The 23,412-nt window shown below is 44.0% G+C and overlaps 5 protein-coding genes across 7 annotated transcripts; 3 read left to right on the forward strand and 2 right to left on the reverse strand.

The window, feature by feature from the left end:
• Positions 1–4,653: 4,653 nt before the first annotated feature.
• On the reverse strand, positions 4,654–7,380 carry LOC9663511 (neutral ceramidase 2). Its single transcript, XM_002993636.2, has 8 exons — positions 6,914–7,380; positions 6,659–6,867; positions 6,129–6,585; positions 5,827–6,076; positions 5,653–5,778; positions 5,539–5,602; positions 5,304–5,473; positions 4,654–5,251 (listed from the first exon to the last, which is right to left on the reverse strand). The coding sequence occupies exons 1-8, from the start codon at positions 7,249–7,251 to the stop codon at positions 4,724–4,726; spliced, it is 2,142 nt and encodes a 713-aa protein (XP_002993682.2). The 5' UTR covers positions 7,252–7,380; the 3' UTR covers positions 4,654–4,723.
• A 72-nt stretch (positions 7,381–7,452) lies between these two features.
• Positions 7,453–10,011, reverse strand: LOC112343582 (centrosomal protein of 78 kDa-like). 2 transcript variants are annotated; one of them, XM_024667289.1, is made up of 9 exons: positions 9,536–10,011; positions 9,348–9,450; positions 9,235–9,292; positions 9,074–9,174; positions 8,927–8,997; positions 8,757–8,855; positions 8,507–8,687; positions 7,743–8,435; positions 7,453–7,678 (listed from the first exon to the last, which is right to left on the reverse strand). In XM_024667289.1, exons 1-9 carry the CDS (start codon positions 9,563–9,565, stop codon positions 7,605–7,607), a joined length of 1,410 nt encoding a protein of 469 aa, XP_024523057.1. In that variant the 5' UTR covers positions 9,566–10,011; the 3' UTR covers positions 7,453–7,604. The 2 variants fall into 2 exon arrangements, with proteins under 2 accessions (XP_024523057.1, XP_024523056.1); XM_024667288.1 differs by having other exon boundaries at positions 8,507–8,855.
• Positions 10,012–10,171: 160 nt separating this feature from the next.
• Positions 10,172–14,547, forward strand: LOC112343581 (alpha,alpha-trehalose-phosphate synthase [UDP-forming] 1-like). 2 transcript variants are annotated; one of them, XM_024667287.1, is made up of 17 exons: positions 10,177–10,895; positions 10,986–11,083; positions 11,294–11,682; positions 11,746–11,860; positions 11,913–12,014; positions 12,068–12,218; positions 12,275–12,363; positions 12,417–12,465; positions 12,547–12,647; positions 12,696–12,883; positions 12,938–13,055; positions 13,109–13,288; positions 13,338–13,460; positions 13,519–13,606; positions 13,691–13,821; positions 13,901–13,999; positions 14,056–14,547. In XM_024667287.1, the coding sequence occupies exons 1-17, from the start codon at positions 10,430–10,432 to the stop codon at positions 14,488–14,490; spliced, it is 2,922 nt and encodes a 973-aa protein (XP_024523055.1). In that variant the 5' UTR covers positions 10,177–10,429; the 3' UTR covers positions 14,491–14,547. The 2 variants fall into 2 exon arrangements, with proteins under 2 accessions (XP_024523054.1, XP_024523055.1); XM_024667286.1 differs by having other exon boundaries at positions 10,172–10,895; positions 12,696–13,055.
• A 393-nt stretch (positions 14,548–14,940) lies between these two features.
• On the forward strand, positions 14,941–17,924 carry LOC112343583 (dynein assembly factor 5, axonemal-like). Its single transcript, XM_024667300.1, has 15 exons — positions 14,941–15,158; positions 15,213–15,337; positions 15,443–15,600; positions 15,650–15,795; positions 15,849–15,948; positions 16,004–16,128; positions 16,189–16,269; positions 16,329–16,435; positions 16,489–16,712; positions 16,771–17,006; positions 17,050–17,182; positions 17,237–17,430; positions 17,503–17,562; positions 17,612–17,696; positions 17,751–17,924. Exons 1-15 carry the CDS (start codon positions 14,941–14,943, stop codon positions 17,757–17,759), a joined length of 2,001 nt encoding a protein of 666 aa, XP_024523068.1. The 3' UTR covers positions 17,760–17,924.
• A 4,270-nt stretch (positions 17,925–22,194) lies between these two features.
• On the forward strand, positions 22,195–23,367 carry LOC9663524 (RNA polymerase II C-terminal domain phosphatase-like 4). Its single transcript, XM_002993624.2, has one exon. The coding sequence runs from the start codon at positions 22,195–22,197 to the stop codon at positions 23,365–23,367; it is 1,173 nt and encodes a 390-aa protein (XP_002993670.2).
• Positions 23,368–23,412: the final 45 nt, after the last annotated feature.

The following is a 23,412-nucleotide window of genomic DNA, read 5'->3' on the forward strand; positions in this document are numbered from 1 at the left end:
GGTGGTTAAAGTTTAAGAACCAAAATTTTAAGTTCATATCAACTCTCTGAAGTTTAATGGTTTTGTATACAATCAACTTGTGAAAGGTAAAAAAGACATTTAGGGTAATGAGATTAGCATTCTTTTTCATCCAAGTGCTATTAACAACTTTTTTAGCTCCAAGGTGATATAGAACTTTAGTTTATTTATGAAAAAGAATTTGGTAATCTACAAAGTAGTTATGGCCTTTGGACAAAGCATTCATGTTTATGGTGAATAAACTCTAAATGTTCTTTTATTGATTTAGAGATTACCATCTTTCATCCTAGGTTATGGATTTTAGTCATATAGATGTTCTTCTTAGAAAGGAATGGTTTTATGACAAGAAGCTAAAGATTGATTGAGAGTGCAATGTTCTATATATTGAAGTTGGTGGCATTGTGAAAGAAATTGTTAGGACAGACAATAATGATACTCTATTGATTATTGGTGAAGCATGAGATAGCTAATTTTTTCATGGTATACCCATTTTTTTTCTAATATAATCATGTTTGATTTGGAGGATGTTCATGAACATAAAGCTCATATGAACTACATTTAGGAGGAGTTTTGTAATACTAGATGAGTTACTTGATGATTTGCCCTCAGAACATGGGATTTAATATAAGATTGACTTGGTTCTTGGAGTTACTCCTTATCATTGACAGCCAACTCATACTAATCCTGCTAAATTTAAGGACAACTTCTTGAGTACCTTCAGATAAGTTAGCTTTTTTTGTCTACCCTAGTGGTGATAGTTAAAAAGAAAAATGGTACATGGCATCTTTATATGAACTACAAGGGATTAAATGGTAGGATAGTGAAAAATATGTTCCCATTATATCAATTATTTTCTCAATCATCTTTATGGTGCTTAGTATTTTACAAAAATTGATTTAAGATAAAGGTATTATCAGATTTGTGTAAAGTCAGAAGATGTTTGAAGACCAAATTCCACATGACAACAGGTCAATATGAGTTTTTAGTGATGCTATTTGACTTTTTAGAAGTTAAGTTTTACAGCTTTACTTGGGGAAGTTTATAATTAGTTATTTTGATAATATCTTAATGTTTAACTCTATAGTGGAGGAACATGAGATGCATATGCAAAGTTATCCAAGTATGAGTTTTTCTTGGAAGAGATTGGATATTTTAAACATTTGACTTTAGTGTATAGTGTGAGAGTTAATCCTACAAAGATTCAAGTCATAGTTGATTGACTTATACCTTTGACAGTGCATGATATTGTAATTTCCTTTGTATATTGAGTAGTGGGAGATCCCTAACTATGCCTAGATGCTCAACACTTTACTGATCTCATGCTTTAGATGTATCTCCAAAACTCCATCTCTTCTCCCTGGCTTTTATACAATACCCAAGAATATTCCAGAAATTGGAATATTCTTTAGTTCTCTCGCTCTCTCTCAGGTGGCTAATGGCTCATGGATATGGCTTGCATTCCAATAGGTGACCACGGTGGATCGAACATGCTTGCTGCATGAAGAGAAGCTCTCAGTCAAATGGTCTGATGTGATACCCATATTAGAGAACTATAAAAACTAGAGAAACCAAAATAAAGAAAAGAAACAAAGGAAATGGAAAAAGGATAGAGTTTAGAGTTATAGGGAAAACCACATGGGGAAAACTGTGAGTGCAAACTGAACCCAAGTCTATAAAGAAAAAGGAGAGAAAACCAAAGAAAATTAATGAAAATTGTGAAGACAGTGATTAGTGGAAAAAATAAATATAGAGAAGAGAATGGAAATCAAAGCTAGAAGAAGCACTCACTTGGATCACAACCTTATGGGTTCTCAAGCGTTCAGGAAGTTCTTCAAGTCGCCCAAGCTTGCAATGGAAAGATGAGAGAGATGTGTGTTTGGGATTTGGATAAGAAAAAGGTGTGGATGATGGGAAAAGGTGGTAGAAGGAACTGTGGATGTCAGGACTAGTAGCTGTGGTGTTGGAGTGCTTTGTGCATGTGATCACAATTGTTGCAATTGATGGTAAAATTTTATTGCTCCTTTTTGGTGGTGGGTACACCATCCATCCACCATGCCTGGGTTCTTGTGTGTGCATTAGGTCCAACCAGCTGGGAGAAATCAGCTTCTAAAGTTGAGATTTATGGTGGTTATCTATTTTTGTTGATCCACTTTGTAACTTGACTTTTGTATGTTCAAACTTGTTGAAACTCTACTGGCAGCTTTGTATGATCTGTCCCAATATAGTGATGGTTAAAAGTCCCAAAACTATAGTGTGCATGGCAAGATATGGATGAAAATGTGAATTGGGCAAATGTAGCAAAAGATAGACAATAGTGTGGGAAGTGACTGTGACTGTGAAAGATGGGTATGAGTGAATCAAAGTGGTGAGAGTGGGATGTTGGAGAATGTGATATAGATTAAGGAGAAAAAGGAGTGATGCATAGCTTGGTAAACCTTGAGATCCCGGACGAAAGAGAGTAATGCCACCTCGAGAATTGGGATCCAAGAAAGAGACTTCTTCACAGTGATTAGGATCCTGGAAATTACAAAGAAAAGTAAAATATGAAAAGGAAAGAAAAAAGAAAAGAAAAAAAAGAAAAGAGTCACCATGTGAAGCGTTTGAGGAAGCAGTGATCTTATGCATATTGGAGCATGACACCATTTTCATCTGAGAGAACATAGGCACCCCCGCCAATGTGCCGTGTCATAAAAGAATGGCCCAGTCTATAGTGGTGAGAACCTGAAAGTTGGAGTGTGGTTCTAGAGCTTCACTAAGTTGCCATGTTAGAATGGGCTGGCACGACATGAGATTGGTCTTGTTGTGTCTTGAGTTTGAGTTTGGTGCATTGGGCATGTCCTGCAGATATCTGAAGTTGTTCTTCCAGAGATAGAATCTCCCATGCTCAGGCCTGTAGTATGTCCTCCATTATCCCAAACGGTGCCTCATGATGAAGAGAGAACAGAAGCAAGGGAACATGAAGCTCAATGGGGAGTATAGCTTCTGTCCCATACACCAAAGAGAATGGTGTTGCTGCAACTAATGTCTTGCACATTGTCTTAAATGCCTAGAGTACTGTGCAGAGATGTTTGTGCCATCTCTGAGGATGTCTGTCCACCAACTTTGCTGGCACTACCTTCATGATCTTGTTGTTGGATTCAGCCTGTCCTTTGGATTGAGGAAAATAGCTGCTACTATGGACATGTTGAATCTTCAAGAGCTGGAGAAGGTGTTGAACGACCTGGCCTAGAAATCCTCCACCTTTGTCACTGTGGGGATGCTGAAGTGACACACAATGTGCTCATAGATGAACTTTGCTGTTGAGTACTAATCTACACATCTGAGGGGAACAGCCTCAATCCATTTCGTGAAGTTTTGCAATGAGGAGATAGCAATGTCCAATGAAGCTGAGAGGAGATGTTGGGCTGAAAAAATCTAGGCCCCACTTGAAGAATGGACTTGACGAAGACATGGGATGCTGCTCCTAGGGTTGTGTTGTTGGCATTATAAACCCTGTTGTGCATACTCCTTGGTGTCCTTGTGGATTGTTGGCCAGAAGTTGCCATGTAGAAGGAGTTGTGCTCTTATGTGAAAAGCTTAGTAGAGCAAGAATCTCAGTCACTATGACACATCGGAGAAGAAGGCCCTGAGCAATACGATGGTATAGTGTGCTGTTGAAGGCAATAGTCTCGGACCTGCCACTGCAAAGCTTGTTGTTCCAAGTGTGGGAGGTCTGATGGAGTGCCTATCTCCAAATACTTCGCTACATTCTCCAAAGCTGTCAGCACTACAAACATCATCTCTGTTGTCACAGCAATTGTGAACTGATTGGGATTGAGTACACGTTGCTTTTTGAGGATAAACTTTGGTTGGAACTCCTGGATGGTGGAGATCCAGGTAGTCTTACACCTGATCTTCCTCACCTCATCCTGGAAGCCATCATTGCTTGCTTTCTTGATCCTGCGGTTTCTTGTTCGATTTCCTCCTCGAGTTCCAAAGCAAACTCATTTTCTTCCTGGTTCAATTTGCTGCTCTAGCTCCATGGCAAACTATCCAACTCATCTTGGGCCCGTTGTGGATCACTCCTCCCCTTCAAGACCCAAAAGCATCCTCACTGTTGTCCATTTTGAAATCTTTTCAGGAATTCCTTGAGATCCTCATCTTCCTCACTGGAATCGATGTGGACTTCCTCCCTACCTGTGCCACATGTGTGCTGGAGCAGGGTTCATGTTCAATATCTTCCATGAGAAGCTCGAGAAAGACAAAGCGTTGGTGTCAAAGCCCTAGCAACGACTAGTCGCTGCCGGTCAACAGTGACTGCAGTCACCAGGGAACTTTAGCCATTAAGCCCTTGCTATTGCTGCTGTTGCTTGGTTCTCTTTTTGGGGCATTTCATGCTGACATTACAATTTTTCTTGGCATTTGTAGTGCAACTGTGTGTGAATTTATGTTGTAACAAGGCTAGATAATTTGATGATTGTTGAATTTGTCAAACTTTCCTTGTTAATAGCAATGCTGTTGTTTCAATTTATCCTCAACACTCCCAAATGAGACATGTGGCTGTGAAGTTGAAAAGTCCCAGACTGGGTAATCTTTTGAGATGGTGTAAATTGTTGATGATCACTTGGAGTTACTTGACAATCAAAAATCTCAAGAGAAATAAAAATAAAGGTTTTAAATTGCATAACACTGACCTTTAATAAACTGTTACAAGTTCACGTATATACTATACGATGACAAATTCACTGGAGATTCCCGTGAAGTTGTCAATCTTTCCCATGAGAGCTTTGGAGGCGCCAAAGAGTCGAAGCCTATACGTCCCTGCCAATGCATCCTTTGGAACTTTCCATTTGATTGTTGCCGACGGTCTCTTCCACACGAACTGGACGCTCCAGTCATCGTCGTCGTAAGCTGGAGTCCAAACGCCTGGAGCACTTTGGAACTCCACCATGGTGTAGCTTGCCTCCGTCATAAGGTTGTTCCTCGGGGAGCCGGACCAGAAGGTGGCCTCCACGCTGTCCCCAGCTCTAAACGAAGCGTTCCTGGCGACATCTCTGCTGACGTCTCCAAATTTGATGCCGGCTGGAGTGGTGTCTGGGATCACTTCTGGGAGTAAGGAGATTTGCTTACTGATCAAGTCCGGTGGTGATGGTCCTTTGGCAACTTGAGTGTCGAGAACTAGTGCCTCGGCTAGCTTCTTAAACTCTTGAATATAAGCACTCAGTGTGTGAGGCCCATACAACGTCGAAGCACCCTATAAAAACATTTGCTTAAGCCTCTCGAAACAAGGAAGATCCGTTAGTTACCTCGTAGCGTTGGATCTGATACTCCTCAAAAGTTGTCACGTAGGATGAATAGGCATTCGTGAGGCCCGATATAACAATCCGAACTTCTTTGTCATACTTTCCGTTGCTCTTCTCGACCAAGGTAGCCTTCACTGCATCTTTCAAGCGTCGTCCAGCCATGGTGGTAAACTCTGGGCATAGCAAATTAAAGTCGTCAATTATAGCGTTGTCCAATTGATAGCGGAAAGTGTGTTACCAGAAGGGACTGATAAAATGAAGAGTTGGCCAACTTGGAGGATCTGGATTGGAAGGATCGCTGGCTGCAAGAATCACTTAGATGCAAAAGAAAATAAATTCTGGAACTTCTTACAGCCCAGTCATACGGAAAAAGCATCTCTCCAGTGTCGAGAAGAACTGGTTTCGGGCTTTGACAGGCTACTTGCTTTTCGGTTGGTTTCCTCAGCAAGTCACGAACAGCTTTCCAGAATGGATTTCCCTGTAATTTCAGGTCAGCTCCAAATCGAGAACGAATACAGCAACTTACGTCAGTGTCTCCTTGCTTGAAGTCAAAAGCTCCTGGCCCGTCTGTCGTCCCAGCAGCAAAACTAAATCCCATGGCAGCAGGACAAGTCGTCGCCGACTGTGCTGCTATGCTAATGTTGGTAAAATCTACGTAGCTTTGTCTGTAATTCACTGGTCCCTTCAGCAAATCTTTTGCATTCGCAAACAGCTCGATTGCGCTTTCCATCTGTCGCGTTGCTATAATCTCTGTGCTGGCAAAGTGGTCTGGGTAACTGGAATACAAAAGCTATAGGCGCAGAAGTGTCATCAAACGTAAAAACTCACCCTGGTCCTCGAGCAATGCACAACTCGTTGCTACCGTTACAAGTGCTATGGTTGAAATCGCAGCGTAGATTTGTGTCGCCACAGAAGGCACCTAGAGTATTTGGAGATACGTCGCCTTCATTTGTCTGGGCAAAAGCGGCCACAAAAGAAGTCTTGCTCCTCACACGACTTGTGTTGGCTGAAGGCTCCCGCTTCACTGATCGATGGTCAAACCAGTCTTCCATAAAGCGAGAAGCAGCACCTTTGTTGTCACCGCTTACCAAAGTATTCGTGTTGTTCATTGAAGTACAGTGGACAGGAAACCAGTTCACAGTGCCAACAGGACCATGCTGCGCGTCTACAAGCTTCAAAAGAAGCATGCTTTTGTCGACGTCGTACTTGTATCTCTTTCTTTCTTCGGCAGGGTTGTTTAAATAAGCACTGGGGCTTCTGTTGATGTTAGCATCCAAAATTTCTCCTGAAAAAGAGGGGGAAAAAATAAAAAAACATAAAGTGTGAGGAGGCTATTCAACGCAGACTTGAAAGATAACCTTCGTTCACGAAGATCGAACCGGGCTTCAAGTTGTGATGAGCTTGAGTGATACTTGCCACGGCCCCGTCAACAATAGCATCAAATGACTGTTTCACGAATCCGAGGGATGTTATACTATACAGGAGGTACTGCAAGTAGCCACCGGGTCCTGAATGCGTATGTATACCACTCAATGCCACATTCTTCTCAGTGTACAAATCCCCGTACCTGGAGTCAGCAATGAGAGAGCATTTCACAATAGCTAGCTCATTACCTTGTCTTGAGCTTGGAAAGCACAGCAGTAGTCACAGCTTGCGAGGCCATGCACGCGTCGAGGCTCACGTAGGCGATCCTGTTCCCGTCGTTTCCTGCTTCTGCAACGATGAAGGCTCTCGATCTTAGCCTGAGATGAATTCCCGCAGCATTCTGTTTTGGATTTGCGTATCCCATCATGTTGACATCGGCTGCAGGACCTGTTATGTCGTAGCTCCCCGCTCCAAGAAGATAGTCCGCTTTGCAACGGTAGACCATCAAGGATGCTACAAGGAAAACAAGCATCTTGAAAAACGCCCCCGAAAATACATGCTGATCAACAGCTCGTTTCGACTCCATAATTTTGGCTTGAGCCTCGCACAAACCGTCGTCGACAGCGACCAAAGAACGAGCATTTGGCTTGCCGTCTGAGCTGGACGAGTCTCTTTCTTGGATCGATTAGGCCAAGAACTATGCACGAGAGGAGATGAAGCGTTCAGCTTGTCATATACGATGTCCGGAAAGATCCTAACGAAAACGACAAGGATCAGAACAATAAGATGCTAAATCGACTTGCCTGATTCTTCTGGCATTTCGGAAAAGAAAGAACAAAAGGTTTCAAACAAGATGCTGCATCCACCAACTTATGAATGACGATGAAAATTTACCAACCAGGTAAGTGTTTTTTTTCTCCCTCCAGAGCAAAGGACTACTCAAACAAGCGCTGACAGTTGTCTCCTCAAATTGTCAGATTCTCCACACGGCCCGATTAATCTGTCTAGACGATCTGGAAGCACGGAGAATATTTAAAAAGGAACGTTTGCGAGAATAAAGAAAAAAAAAATACTCACCATTGAGCTGGAGAAGTGCTTTCCCAATATCAGTAAGAAAACCGTTCCACTCTGCGTTGTTGCTTTTCGTGGAGGTCGGGTCGTCTTTAAACTCCACCAACTTGCGGGCGGGGGCGCATGAGAAGTGCTGTAAGTCATCAGTGCTAGTTGCGTCACTGCTATAACCCACTGGCCTTTCGGCGGTTGACCATCTCAAGTCATCAGTGCTAGTGCTACAAGAGATACACCTGTTGCCGTCTTGATCATCGTGATTCCAACTTGACGGCTCCAAGTTGAGGGAGCTCGGCGTGACCGGTGTGACTGGCGAGAAGGGCGCTGTTTCAAGCGAAGAAAGTAGTGACTGAGAGGCCAGCTTTGTGTTCGATAAGAGCGAATTTGTCCTTGTCCCTAATGAGTACCTCTCCGCATCGGATACTCTCTTTGCTTTTGGTGTGCACACCCCCTGCCCTGTGAGCTCCTTTCTCGAGGGCCAACTCTTCCTCTTCCACTTTCGACTGTAGTGCCTAGTTGGAGACTTCGTGGAGACGGGAAATCGTGATTCTGTTGCATACTGCCCCTTCTCGAGAACTCCCAAAAGAGAGGACTTTCCACTTTCCCTGAGGTCAACGAACTTTAGAATCCCCCACTCGCTCATGACATCGTTGAGCAGTTTCTGGCTCTCGAGATCCAGGTTATTTCCCCTGACATCCAGTGCTGGCAGACAAAAATCCACAACAAACAAGATCAGATTCTGGGGACTCATGATGGAGAATATATCTTATTACCTTCGATGGATGGCCCAAGGCGGAATATCGTACACATTTCCCTCACGGACGCTACTGTTAAGATGTTCCACGACAGATCGAGAACCCGCAGCCCGCATCTGTTCACACTGCGGCCTGGCATTTGTCTGTAGACGCGCAGGCTGTTTTGCCAATCTTCTTGAATTTTCCGAGACAGATTTGCCTGTCGCATGGCCAAACACGATAGAGAAAAAGGAAGAAAACCATAGAATGGAATAAATAAATCACAGACCTTGAGGATAGATGTCAAAACTGGAGCTACAGCATCAGTAAGATTGCATCCTGCAAGACAGAGCACCTGCAGGGATGCACAATCACGAAATCCTCTAGCCTGCGTAATTTGATCACTCGAAAACAACATCAGTGTTTAGTCAGAGGCAAAATGCTTTCTTTTCATCTTACCAGGAGATGAAGGTTAGAATCTCCAAGCCCACTGTTTGCAAAAGACAGACGCTTTAGTGTCTTGGACAAGCCTGAAAGAACCATAGACCATCTTTAAGCCTTTTCCAAGTTCAAGAAAAACACGAAAAAAGTTTAGGCCTAGCTTACATAGCGCATGAACGAGAAGCTGTAAGTCTCGTTTACACAAAGAAAATCCAAGCTCCAAATGCTGCAGCCACCCCCCTGAAGAGACTGACCACGCCAAAGCTCTGGAAAAGAACAATGTAAGAAGTAAAAAAAAAAAACACTAAAAGAAAGAAATCACTGACCTGGAGAAGTTGAACATGGCGTCAGCATGTCTGGGACTGAGAAAGGTGAATCGAGGCTCTGAGGAACACCAAAATCTTCCATCATAGACAAAAAAAAAATCACTGGCGCTTACCAGCGTTGCGGCCAATCGAAAGCTCCAAGCTCGAAATCCTGCCGTCCTTGAGCGCCAGCGCAAGGGACGCGAAATCCGAGGCCTTCAACTCCTGCAAATCCCTCTGCCAGGCAAGAAACACGGATTACCCCCCTAGCTCCCGGCGATCGACCCATCCCTAGCTAGGAAGCGCGAATCCCATCGCTCACCTTGACGCTTTGAACGGCCGGAGAGCGCATTTTTCCTCGTCGACGTTAGGGCTAAACAGAGGACACGTGGGCAAGTTAGGGTTAGGGCAAGCGCGTTATTTTAACCTCCTTTTTGGCGCACAAAGAATGATGTCCCGGAAAACCGTTGGAGGACGGCACCACCATCCATTTTTTCCGCACGAATGATTCCATTCCATGCCCCCCACATAATTGAGCCCTAATTTCCCTTTTTCCTTCTCTCTGAGGCCACGAAATCGCCCCTTGGCAATTTCGTGGCTTAGAAATCCTTTGACAAAATCTCGCTACCAAATGCTTGCGTCTTTGCTTCAAGCTTTCCCATCCCATCCAATCCAAACGCTTCTTATCTACAATGCCTGTGGTGCCAAAAAAGAGGGCAAAAATCTTCTGCGTCCACAGGAATTTCTCCTCTTTTTCTCCAACTTTCTCTCTCGATCGCGCGCTCGTAATAATGCAGCCGTGAGCGTGGGTGTTTTATCGCTCTCCAGATTTTACCCTCGCCCGGTATAATGGCATATGCCTTGGGAGATGCGCTCCCAAATTGGGAAGAAGCTCTTGGAGCAAAATTTTTAGCCGCTCTCCCCAATTTTTTTTTCCCCCTCGCCTCCTTTTCCTTTTTTTCCCGTTCGCTGTAAACTATAAAGCTCTCGCTCGCTCCCGAGGTTTGGTTTGGTTACTAGGATTTCTTTCTTCTTGTGCTTCCTCTCATCGCCATCGCTTCGTCGCTCTTGCGTCCTCTCTCTTTTTTCCTCCTCTCTCTCGCGGCGCTGGCACTGTGCGATTGAGCGATTGATGATCGGCCAAATCGGCCTCGAATAGCGATCGATTGATCGCGGGTTCGATTCGATCCCGTAATATTTCGATCGATCGATCCCAATGCCGCAGTATCCACCTCTCAATTCCCAGGACGATGATCCAGCCGGCAAGCCCCAGCCGCGGCGCAAGGAGGCGGCAGTAGCAGCGGCGGCGCCATTCGTCCCGCCCAATCTCAATCTCCCGCCCTCGCTCGCCTCCTCCCGGGTGGAGCGCCTCGTCCGCGAGAGGCAGCTGCGGCGGAGCGAGCGCGCATCGGCATCCGAGGACGCCATCGACGAGGACGACGCCGCGGATCAGCCGCAAGAACAGCCGCCGGCCGATAATATTTCGCTCGAGCAACAGCCGCGCGACGATAATCCGCCGCCATCGCAGCAGCAGCAGGAGGATCTTCCGGCCGATCAGGGAGGGGGCGAGAAGCAGCGCCTGCTTGTAGTCGCGAATCGATTGCCCGTGTCGGCGACGAGGAAGGGGGACACACAATGGAGCTTGGAAGTCAGTGCTGGAGGGCTTGTCAGCGCATTGCTTGGTACGTTGTGTTCTTCCATTCTTCTCTCCTTCTAGCTACCTAGGGCATTTAAATGGGAGCGAGTACCCTAAATTTGCTCTCTTTGAACAGGAGTGAAGCAGTTCCAGGTCATCTGGATTGGCTGGCCTGGCGTCTACGTCCAAGACGATGTGGGGCGTCAGTCGCTGGCGCAAGCTCTCGAAGAGAAGGTAAGCCTTTGCTGGATCGAATTTCTTTCTTGGTAGGAGTCGTATCGTCTTCCAATTTCCATGAGTGAATTAGAGGAGTTCATCGTTTTTTTTGCTAGATTCTATGAGCCAGCTATGCATTCTTTGTTGTTGTTGTGCTTCTTCTTCTTCCGGAAGGGACTCTTGTACACTGCCTGAATTTTTTTTCCCTTTCTGTTAAATTCTTTGCAGGGATTTGTCGGGGTTTTGCTCGATGAGACCACGGTCGATCAGTATTATAATGGCTACTGCAACAACGTTTTGTGGCCACTGTTTCACTACATTGGGCTTCGTCAGGAGGACAGGCTTGCCGCTACCCGGAGCTTGCAGTCGCAATTTAACGCGTACAAGCGTGCTAACCGGCTGTTTGCGGATGCAGTCATCAAAAACTACCAGGAAGGAGATTTCGTTTGGTGCCATGATTATCATCTCATGGTTCTTCCGAGCTATCTCAAGGAGTATAACAGCCACATGAAAGTGGGATGGTTCCTTCATACGCCTTTTCCTTCCTCCGAGATTTATAGAACTTTGCCACTGCGCGCAGAGTTGCTCCAGGGAGTTCTTGCAGCAGACTTAGTCGGGTAAGCTTTCTCGTTTATTCATGCGACTTCACGTTTTCATCGAGCATTGCTCCTGTTATGTAGATTTCACACCTACGACTATGCAAGGCATTTCGTCAGCGCCTGCACAAGGATACTGGGCCTGGAAGGTACTCCCGAGGGAGTGGAAGATCAAGGAAAGATAACCCGAGTTGCAGCGGTACTGCCCGTCTACCCTTATATTCAGACGCTCTGATTTTTCAAGTTTGTAGTTCCCTGTTGGAATCGACTCCGAGAGGTTCACTCACGCCGTGGAGACGGAAGCTGTAAAGCAACATATTCAGGAGTTGAGCGCTCGCTTTGCTGGGCGCAAGGTTTGACTCTTTGTATCAGCGAAACTAGTCTTTTACGTGTTTTTGCATACCAGGTTATGCTCGGCGTAGACAGGCTTGACATGATTAAAGGAATTCCGCAAAAATTGCTTGCCTTCGAAAAGTTTTTAGAGGAGAATCCAGAGTGGCGTGACAAGGTTATTTTGGTCCAAATTGCTGTTCCGACGAGGACGGACGTGTTGGAATGTATGGCTCTTTTGCTTTTCTGTATTTTGCATTCTAAAGTCTTTCTTCCTTGGCAGACCAGAAGCTAGCAAGTCAGGTTCATGAGATAGTTGGTCGCATCAACGGTCGTTATGGATCTCTTACGACGGTCCCGATTCACCACCTTGTAAGGTTTTAAATTCCATCGCCTTGGAAGATATCCATAAATGTCTAATGCAGGATCGATCAATGAAGTTTCCAGAGTTGTGTGCCCTTTACGCCATCACCGGTGCGTTTTTCTTTGATTTGTTCTTTCTCGTTTTTCTTTCTGTTTTGTTTTTCTTTATCCGCTCAATTATTGTGTGAACAGATGTGTTGCTTGTCACTTCGCTGCGGGATGGCATGAACCTTGTGAGCTACGAGTTTGTGGCTTGTCAAAATGTCAAGAAAGGCGCTCTTGTTCTTAGCGAGGTACGTTCTCTCTTAGTAGTGCTAATTAAGAATGCTGGTGAACTATAGTTTGCAGGCGCTGCTCAATCTCTTGGTGCTGGCTCCATCCTGATAAACCCTTGGAACATCATTGAATCTGCCAACGCAATTGCGGAAGCACTGAACATGCCAGAGGAGGAAAGGGAAGAACGCCATCGTCATAACTTCATGCACGTTACGACTCATAGTGCTCAGGTGTGGGCAGAAACGTTTACGAGGCAAGTTCTACTCTTTTCTTTTCTTTTTTTAAACTCACGCACCTATTCAACCAGTGAAATGAACGACTCTATTTTGGAGGCTGAGTTGCGTACTCTGCACATTCCTCCCCAACTGCCAACGGAAAAGGCCATCGCTAACTATTCAGCATCGAAGAATCGTCTCATGATTCTGGTAACGTAGTGCTATATTTCACCATCATAAACTGACGGCTGCCTGCGATCCAGGGATTCAACTCTACGTTAACTGCGCAAATTGAAGCTCCACGTGGAAGAGCCCCTGATCAAATTAGAGAGATGAAGATACGCCTGCATCCTAATCTCAAAGAGGTGTTCAACGTCTTATGCACTGATCCAAAGACCACTATAGTAATTCTGAGCGGAAGCGAGCGTGCCGTATTGGATGAGGTACTTCGCTGTTCTATTGGAGTATAGGATCACTCGCGATATTTTGCAGGCCTTTGGCGAGTTTGACATGTGGCTGGCAGCAGAGAATGGGATGTTTCTTCGCCACACACAAGGAGAGTGGATGACAACCATGCCTGAGCATCTCAACATGGATTGGGTTGAAAGCGTGCAGGTTTGCTTCGAGAAAAGAAAACTAGCAGCTTAAAAGCTTCTTCTTTTCCGTGTTGCAGCTAGTGTTTGAATATTTTTGCGAAAGAACACCACGCTCGTTTGTAGAGACGCGTGAGACATCATTGGTGTGGAACTATAAGTACGCAGGTACAGTGTTTTCAAGCATTCTCAATCTCGATTGGTAGCCTCACAAAAAACTTTTTCTCTTTCTTCTCTTCTTTTCCTTTCCAGATGTGGAGTTTGGCAGAGTACAGGCCAGAGACATGCTTCAGCACTTGTGGACAGGACCAATCTCCAACGCAGCCGTAGACGTTGTTCAAGGTGGAAAGTCAGTGGAAGTCCGTCCTGTTGGCGTTTCGAAGGTCCTTGTAGCTTTTCTTTGTTGTTTTTTTTATTTCCTCGCAAACATCGAGCTGACAAAGCTCTCTGTGTGTTCCATAGGGGTCCGCGATCGATCGCATCCTCGGTGAGATCGTCCACAGCAAGCACATGCTTTCGCCAATCGACCATGTCATGTGCATCGGACACTTTTTAAGCAAAGTAAGCTCTTCGTTTCTTCAAGCTCGAGAAAAATAGTTCCTTGTTGGAATGCACAGGACGAAGACATCTACACCTTTTTCGAGCCAGAGCTCCCGTTCCTGGATGCGGCAATCTTCAGCGGCAAGCTTCAGGACAAGCGAGTGAGCAAATCCTCGAGCAAGCACGGCAGCTCACGCCATGCCAAGTCCCACCCGGCCACCATGTCGCCGGACAGGAAGAGGAGTGAGGAGGAGCAGCTGATCGAGGAGGCCGGGAGATGGGAGGGGTCGTCGGTGCTGGATCTCAAGGGCGAGAACTACTTCTCCTGCGCGGTGGGGGCGTCCAAGCGCTCGCTCGCTCGCTACTGCCTCAACTCCTCGGACGAAGTGGTCACCTTTCTCAGCTCGCTCGCCGCCGCCACCGAGACGTTCCCCAAGAAGGAATCGTTCAAGAAGAGCGGCTGGCACAGCCCAACGCCACGGTCACCCAGGGTGGTCACTGTGAGTAACTAAGAACACACCTTGGTATATTCAATTATTGTATAAATCTCTTGGTTCTACCTTCGAGGATACCACGATTTGATCAAGCGCTACTACTGACCTTGGAGCGTGATGAGAGTCGAGCTCTGGAATCCACCCATTGGAACGCCACTTCGCTGTTTCTATGCCATAGAAGGAAGATGATGATCGCTAGCACCATTGTCAGCAAGAATAGGAAGAATGTCCTCGCCTCGAATCCACAGATGTCTAGCTCTTGAGGTACTTCTTCTTCTTCTTCGCCTGGTAGCATTGCATCCTCCATAGCCGGAGCAAGAACACGGCCACCACAATGCACAGGTGGAGTCCGCGGGCTTTCGACACGTCGAAGGATCTAAACCCTAGTTTTTAAATCGCCGGATATTCGTTGGGTGGGAACAATTTGAAACTTAGGGCTCTTGGCTTTAAACTTTAGGGCTCTTTGTCATGGCGGACAGCGCCATCGCTAGGGATGTCAATTGTCTGCTCGATCCCAGCGTGTCCGTTCGCAAGGCAGCGCTCTTGCGCCTGGAGCACGGAGTCCGGGCGCGAGGCGAGGAGGAAATTCAGGAGCTAGGTAGTGATGCCGTCATCAAGGCTATCTTGCGGAGGTTTGCTGATCCATCGGAGAAATGCCGCTGTCTAGCTGTGTCGATCCTTCTCAGGTAAGCACTTTAGCAACGCTAGCAGTATCGACTGTTCGTTTTCTTTCTTTTCAGCCTTCTCGAAATTATTCCAGGATGTGTGGTGAGTTTGCTGCCTTACATTCTTCCGGTCGTGTCGGAGCGCTTGCCATTGAGATCTCTTCCCGACGAAGTAGAGTTTGGAACGAAGGTAGGCCAAGGTACCATTGAGAAACAAACTTCGAAAGGTAAAAGAGAGAACGTCTTTCTCAATTAGAAAACTTGGGTGATATTCTTTGGTTGTGACTTCTAGGATGGACAAGAAGAAGCTTTACTAGAGCCATCAGAGGAAGTCCGGCTTCTCCTCGTTCGGCTCTTAACCTCCTTACTCAACCATGCTCCTCGACTCATCCATCCCTTCGCGTCCGAGGTTGCGTCTATCATCATGGTCACCGCAACTGATTCATACCCGGAAGTTCTCATGGTACAAGCACACGCTCTTTCTTTATTTCTTGCTAACATGCCTTTGGCAGGAAACCATGACTTTGCTAGAACGTTTCACAGATACCATGGATCAAAAGATCAAGCCAATTGCCAAGCAGCTGGTGTCCGTGATCTTACGCTTGCTTGTACACAATCGCTACAAAGTGCGTGTCGCTGCGCTCCGCGCTGTTCACCGGTAACCAACAATTTGCAACTGATTTCAATGCACCTTACATATACTTGATGTAGGCTTGTTCTTTGCGGTGCTCACGAGAGCATTTACGACCTCACGGCTTACCAAGATCCCAATCTGGTTCCAATAAAAGCATTCTATCATCCCTATACGAAGGCAAGCTGACACCATATTCAAGCTAACGGGGTGTAAGTATTGTTTTGTTCCATAGACACAATATCTAGCGTTACTGGCAACGGATAAATCGGTAGCTGTCCGGAAAGAACTTCTTTGGGTTATTGCGAGCTGGTTGATGAAACTTGACGAAAGAAAGCAGCACGAGGTCCGTCTTGTACCGTAAGAGTCTTATATTCACGACAACATTCTTTCATCCTGAACGTATTCTTCTTTGAACAGGTACGTCATTAGTGGCTTCAATGACTCAGACAAGGAGGTTCAAGCACTCGCTTTTCAACTAATGGAAGAAATTGGTCGACAGTAAGTAAGACCCCGGATTTATTCTGTTTCTCGGAGTGACAGGTAATTATGCGTTTCAGGTACGAGAGTGAAAACGAGAATGAGGTCAGGGACATGAAGCAGTACTTTCAAGAATCCACTGAAAACATTTTGATTGGAAGCGAAGCTTTGCCGCCTGTTTTCAAGCGTAAGTCGTGTTCTTCAGTATTGCTCTTTAGAGTTACCATGTATTTTCTTCAGACCGTCCTTGTTTGGGAGCCAGGATACTTGTGAGAAACTGTTTTAGCGTTCTTCTCTATGCAATAGATGCTGATCTCCACGCCTGGACCAGTGGAACGAAAGAACTATCATCGAGGTTCCTGTACACTGTACTGATTTTTGTCGAAGAAAACGCCACTATGCATCTTGAACCACTCTGCAATCTTTTCATTAAGGCTTGTGGTGACTTGGTGGTGCAAAAGGCGGTATGTCATCGTGAGTTAAATTGTTTCATTTACTTCCATTTCTGTTCCACTATTTCAGATCTTGGAGTGCGCAAAAGTGGTTGGATTCTTTGTTGATCCATCCGCTTATCTGCCTATTATACTGCCACATCTAAGTGGTGAGCTTTCTGGACAGTCAACAATACAGAACGCAGGGCGGACGCTAAAGATTTTATCTAGTTTTCTGGCCGGGACCCCATCTTCTCTCCTTGCCAAGCACCCTCCTGACATCTGTTCGTCATTGACAGAGCAAGATCTTCTCACAAGCATCGACAGGTAAGCATTTTGTTTTCTGCCATGGAACTGAGCTGATGTCTAGTGACGTGAATTCGGGGATCGTTCTGTCATGCAAAGCTATGGTGGCTGCCTCTTGTGAAGATGAATTAGCCTTGCTGTGGATAATTCTACATGCAATTTCGGCTGCCGAATTCAGTAGAAAGCCTTCTGAAATGGTGACTGAAAGTGGCTATTCCCTCAACTTTTCGAGTAACCGGTGGTTTTCACAGGCGGAATCCGTTCTCAGGGATCTAGCAAGAGCAAGCAGACGTGAATCCTCGGATAAACTACTGGCGGATCATGCGGATTCTATTCTAAGCATGTTACCAGACCCAGAGTTCTGGATCATGCGTTCCCTCCAACCATTTATCTTTCGCAGGTTGCTGATAGCCGGGGCAGCGTGCGGGAATGAAATCTTGAACGGGTGAGCTTGCTGAAAGAACTTCGTTTGCCTCTCTCTCTCTCTTTTCATTCACTCTTTCTCTCTTCTCTTCAGGTTGTTACTTCCAATTCTATCGGGTGGAACGGGCTGCATAGCTGAAAGCGTTCGTGAGACGTAAGCAAAGGAGTGTCCGTCTAGTAGTTCTCACAAACCTCTTTCGCAGGATACTATCAACTTTGGGACATTTGGAACACGACATCAATCTGAAGCTACTGGTAGACGCAAAGACCAAGCTTTCACAAACCGAAGTAATGGTCTAAACTTCTTTAACAATATTTTATGTAACACAAATTTCTTTCCAGGACTTATGAGTTAAATAACGAACTCTTGGGAGCGTCCAGTTCGTGTAGAAGATACTCTTGGCAACGATCAAATGGAATGTTCCAAAGGATGCATTGGCAGGAATGTCCAGTGAAATTCTCATTTAGCTAGTTTTCTTCCTTTAACTAGTAAATGTGAAAAGGAGATTAGCTTAATGGCTGGATGGTGTTTGGAATTGTGATTAACGGTTGTGTGTTTGTGGGAATCAACTATAGTATATTATGCAATTTAGAACTTTTATTTCTATTTCTCTTGAGATATTTGATTGTCTAAAACAGGAAAGGGAGTGATTATCAAAGATTTATACCATTTTAAAAATTACTCAATTTAAAACAGGAAAAGGAGGTGATCATCAAAGATTTACACCATCTTAAAACTTACCCAATCTGAGACTTATTACAACTGGTTTGTGTCTTGTTTGGGAGTGTTAAAAAACTCAAAGCTTACTTGAAATAATTGTATCTCTTTTACCCATGCTGTGGTAAGAAAGTAAAGTTTGATTATTTCAACAATCATCATGTCAGCCAATCTCGTTAGAAGTGTTATGGTGGCAAACATCACAAGTTCAGATATGGTGGCACCATGAGGCCCAAAAAGGATTGCAATGTCAACATGGAATGCCCCAAAAAGAAAACCAAGAAGCAGTAGCAGCAAAGGCCAAGCAAGCTTGGTGGTGGTGAGAAAGGCATAGTGTTGGTGAGTCAAAGCCCTAAAAGTGACCAGTTGTTTCCAGTACAGTGAGCTCCAGAGCTTGATGGAGTCTCTCATGGAAGATATGAAAGATGGGCATGTGTCGAAGCACACATGTGGCATAGGTGGGGAGGAAGTACACATGGATTTCAATGAGGAGGATGAGTATTTCAAGGAATTTGTCAAAGATTTTAAGGTTGATGAGGGGGATGATAGTGATCTCTTGTTGAGTCTCTATGGAGTGGAAGAAAGCAACGATCCACAACAGGCCTAGAATCTTGTACCTGACCTGGACAGTTTCACCATGGTGCTAGAGGAGCAAATTGAACTAGCTTTGCTTTGGAATTGGAAGAGGAAATCAAACAAGAAACAGATGCAATGAGGGAGCAAGCTATGCTGGTTTGGAGGGATGAGGTGAGGAAAATCAAGTGTAAATAGAGATGTTGATTTTCACCTGGAAGTTTTTGTCTACTAAAAATATGCACATGATTTAATCTAAAAGGCTTCTTAAGTATAATTGATTGAAAAATATTCTAATACTACTTTTAAGGAAATTACCTAAGAGAAAATATATATATATTTTAAGTAAAGAAAGATCTATAGGTTGGTTATGTTTTTCATCTCCACTTTATTTTGTAAATTCAAAAAAATTGGGAATGAAGGGAGATAATTTTTTCAAAGTGCATATCTTATAGTATGAAATTATAAAAGAAAATTGCCATCTTCCTTGGATATCAAGGCTAGCTCTGAACATGCTAAACTCCATGAGATGCTGCAAGCTAGATTACATTTCGCTCAATTAGTTCACGTGTTTCTATCAATCTCATCCAGCATAGTCAGTGTGTTGTGCTGCAAGTCTTCATCACTCAGAACAACATGGGCAAAGTCATTGAGCTTACATTGAATCTCTTCAAAGTGAGAGTTTGTTCCTGTAGGAGATTAAATGTGAAGTTAATCCTTATGTATGTTGAGTGGCATTAGTAATAGCATTGCTTACCTTTGATTTGAAGCCCTCGCCAGCTTCTCCTGGACAAAGTTGGCCACCTCTATGCTCGTCCTCTTGCCAGACGAGACCATACAAGTGCACGAATTGCACGAGGAGGGACAAGTACCAGATGCTGGCTGGGAACGATGAGATCGTCAAGGATGAGCGATTGACCCACAAGAAGATCCATGCAAAGGTGGCGGAGAGGAGATTTCTAGAACTTTTTCAATGCTGGCAAGGTGGCAAGATCTAGAGTGGTCCAAAGCTGCAAGCATAAAGTATTAATCTTCGAAGTGTATAATTGCAGCAAAATTGTGAGTAATCTGGAAGAGAAAAAAATAGTAAAGGAGGTAAAAGCATTAAATATGGAAAAACCTCTTCATTTTTATGCTGCTCCAATGAGAAGCATATCTTCCATCTTATCCCTCATGGGCACCTCATCCTCATGAAATCCTCATCCCCTCATTGGAGAAATAATTGTCATCCTCCACATATTGATTCTTCATTGCTGTGCTATGGATTCATGGCCACCTTGAGCTTCTTGAGGTGCTAACTCTTCTCGGGACAATAGCCATAGCTCGCTCCCATAGCATAAATGCAAATTTTCTTAAAGATTGCAAAAGCTTCATGATGAAACACAACAAGCAGAAAAAGCAAGTAACAAAAACCATACAAAAACTCACAAAAGAGATAAACTAAAAACTTTTTGTGCAATAAGTAAAACCTTACTTATTGCAGTAAGGTAATTCTATTGTCGAACATGAAGGCAAATCAAAGAGTACGTGTTCTTGTTCATGCAAATAGAGTGAGTTCCAAACTTGAAAGAAAAGAGACTTATGAAATAGTCAAGATGCAAATTTTGAGAGTTTGGTTGTATATCAAATGAAAGCATGGAGTTTTATTGCTGTTTTTACCAAATCTTTCAATAGCTTTCAGAACTTTGTTACCAAGACACAACACAAGTATTGGTACTACTACAATTTGAGCAGCTCATAACACTGACAATTCACAATCCGAGCTTTTCAATGCATTGATCCCTGCATTAGATTGAGAAGATATAGATATAGATGAATCTTGGTCGTTTATTGTATGTGTCATGGATTTGGTTATCAAATTAAAAGCATCTTCTATATTTTCACTGGATATTCTAAAAATGCAATACAGAAATGCACAGGTGGAATATTTACCCTGATGCCAGTATCACTTTTAATTGAATAAGTATGATGATATTATAGGATATTCCTTTCTATTTAAATTTAACTTAATTAAAATAAAATATTTCTAGTTATACTTTATATTTATTAAAGTATATATGTCTTTATTAGGAAATTATTATTAAAAATAAATAAATCTATTAAATAATATTTTACATATTCTTGCAAGCATTTCTAACATAGTATATTTATATAGTTTAAAAGAATAATTGTATCTTTGAATTTATGATTTTATTTAACTATGATTTTTTGGTTTGTTATTCATTTGTAAAAGTGGTGATTCTAGCAAGGTTTATTTTTGCATATCTAGCCCACAATCATATAACAAACCCACTCATATGGTTTTTTAGATTTTGTATAGTTTTCTATGTGTTAGAGTGTTTTCTTTATATAATGTGTGGAGATATATATGGCTTTTTTTACTCTAGCACCAATAAATTCTTTCATATAATATTTTACATAATTTTTTATAGCTCAGATAGAATATATTTTTCCATAACTTTAAATAAGTAGTAAAATGAATATAGAAATACATGTTTCAATAATGTGCTACACATTGCATGCAGCAACTTTTGGTTTTATTAATAGTAATGTTATTTATATTTATTAATATAATTGATCAAATGGAAGTTTATAATTATATAAACATATTTATAATTTATAAACACAAAATTAATTAGATGGTAGAATAAACTAGAATATACTAGGAAGTGTTTAGGAAAGTTTATAAATTATAAATACAAGATTAATCTAAATGAATAACAGCCGTTAAATGGTAGAATATCCTAAAATATTCAAACATATTCTAAATATATCCACTTTACAGGTTTGCTTAAGCAACCCAAAAATATAGAATCACTAGTTTAGTGCTATGTAGAAGCTTTAGAAGCTGCACTACTTTCTAGTATATAGCTCTTATCACGGTGCCTTTCCTTGGTTGTGTCTCTTATTGTGCATATCATGGCTCATGCTCATGAGTCTCTATGCTTCACAGTCATAGTGATGGTGCTACCTCATTGTGATAGCACTTCACACAGAGGGACTTTTAGTGACTATGAGTCCCTTAAACTACCCAACTAAGCTTCAGAACAGGCTCAAGTGTTTGATTCTCTTTGAGATTATAGGATGTAGTGAGTTCTAAGGCTCTTCTTTGTAAGCATTTTATTTTTGATTCAGTGGCCTTTCTTGCAGATCATATCCACTGCCTCCAACTCTATCAATCTTAAGGTAAGGAGTTCATCACAACCAACTCGAGCTTAAGGTACTGCTTTGCTTACTTGTTATAGTATCATTAGTACTACCATGAAATAATATAACATCCTAGTGAGAATAGGTTGTATCTTATACTTCATTCGGGCAAAACACCACCTCCTCACCGTGATCTAGCTAAGGATTGCAGTTTCAAATCAAAGCAGCCTTTTGTGTGATGGAAGACAAAGTGTAAAACTTACCAAAGAAAAGATCAATTCTCAGAAGTTAACTAGGAAATTCTTTTCATCTGTTAAAGCAAAGTTTAGGTCATTATGTATATAGGTCATGGCAAGGAAGCGAGAAAGGAGCGAGTGTCCTCCACACCCAGGTTTCATAAAGAATCTTTGCTTCCAGTGTGGCCAGCCAAAACCTGAGAGTGATGGTGGCGATGGCGAAGGTGATGCTACGCAGGGCTTGCTCTACCACAAGGACTTTGCGGAATTCCAGATCTCTCAGGGCAGTTTCGAGAGGCTCCGGGAAGAACAAGCCCAGAGGGCGCTGGAGCATCGCAAGCTCATGCTGGTGCTCGACTTAGATCACACGCTCGTGAACTCGGCCAGCTTTGACGAAGTTTGCGCCGAGGAGAAGCCCTTCCTGGAGAGCATGTACGCGAGAGATCCACCCAAAGGGCGATCGAAGCTCCTCCACAAGCTCGACGATTTGCAGCTATGGACGAAGATCCGGCCGTTTGCGCTGGAGTTCCTGGCCCAAGCGAGCAAGCTCTTCGATCTCTACGTCTACACCATGGGAACGAGGATCTATGCCGAGGCAATGCTCAAGCTCTTGGATCCCACTGGAGTGCTTTTCAAGGGGCTGGTCTCCAGGAATGACAACGATCTCACGGATCATCGCGACAGGAAAGACTTGGACACTGTTCTTGGGCAGGAATCGAGCGTCTTGATCGTGGATGATTTGCCGGAAGCCTGGCCCGAGGAGCAGCACAAGAACTTGATCCAGATCGATCGCTACCACTTCTTCTCGTCGAGCTGCAAGAGCTTTGGCTTTGACGAGAGCTCCAGCCTGGCGAGGAGAGGGATTGACGAGAGCCACAGCGGCGGGAGCCTGGCGAGCCTCTTGCAAGGGCTCGAGACGATCCACCGCGATTTCTTCCAGTATGGCGAGTTTTCCTTCCTGGAAGACGTGCGAGACACCGTGAGCGAGCTGCGCAGCCATATCCTCGAGGGCTGCAAGCTCGCGTTTAGCAGCGTGGTGCCCATCGATTGCGAGGATTCGCTGTGGATCTTGTGCGAGGGTCTGGGCGCCGAGTGTGTGCTCGAAATTGACGATTCCGTGACACACGTTGTGGCAATGGATCCGGAGAGCGCTAGGGCGCGTTGGGCAGTGGAAAATGGGAAGCATCTTGTCAATCCCTCCTGGATGCGAGCAGCGGCTTTTAGATTGGGCAGGCCCAGAGAGTCCGAGTTCCAAGTGCGCAAACTAGATCTCGAAAAACCCTAAAACCAGAGTGAAGAGCCCTAATGAGGATGGGATTCGAACCTCTGA

Source organism: Selaginella moellendorffii, unplaced genomic scaffold, assembly GCF_000143415.4.
Source record: "Selaginella moellendorffii unplaced genomic scaffold, v1.0 SELMOscaffold_167, whole genome shotgun sequence".
NCBI classification, from domain to species: Eukaryota; Viridiplantae; Streptophyta; class Lycopodiopsida; order Selaginellales; family Selaginellaceae; genus Selaginella; species Selaginella moellendorffii.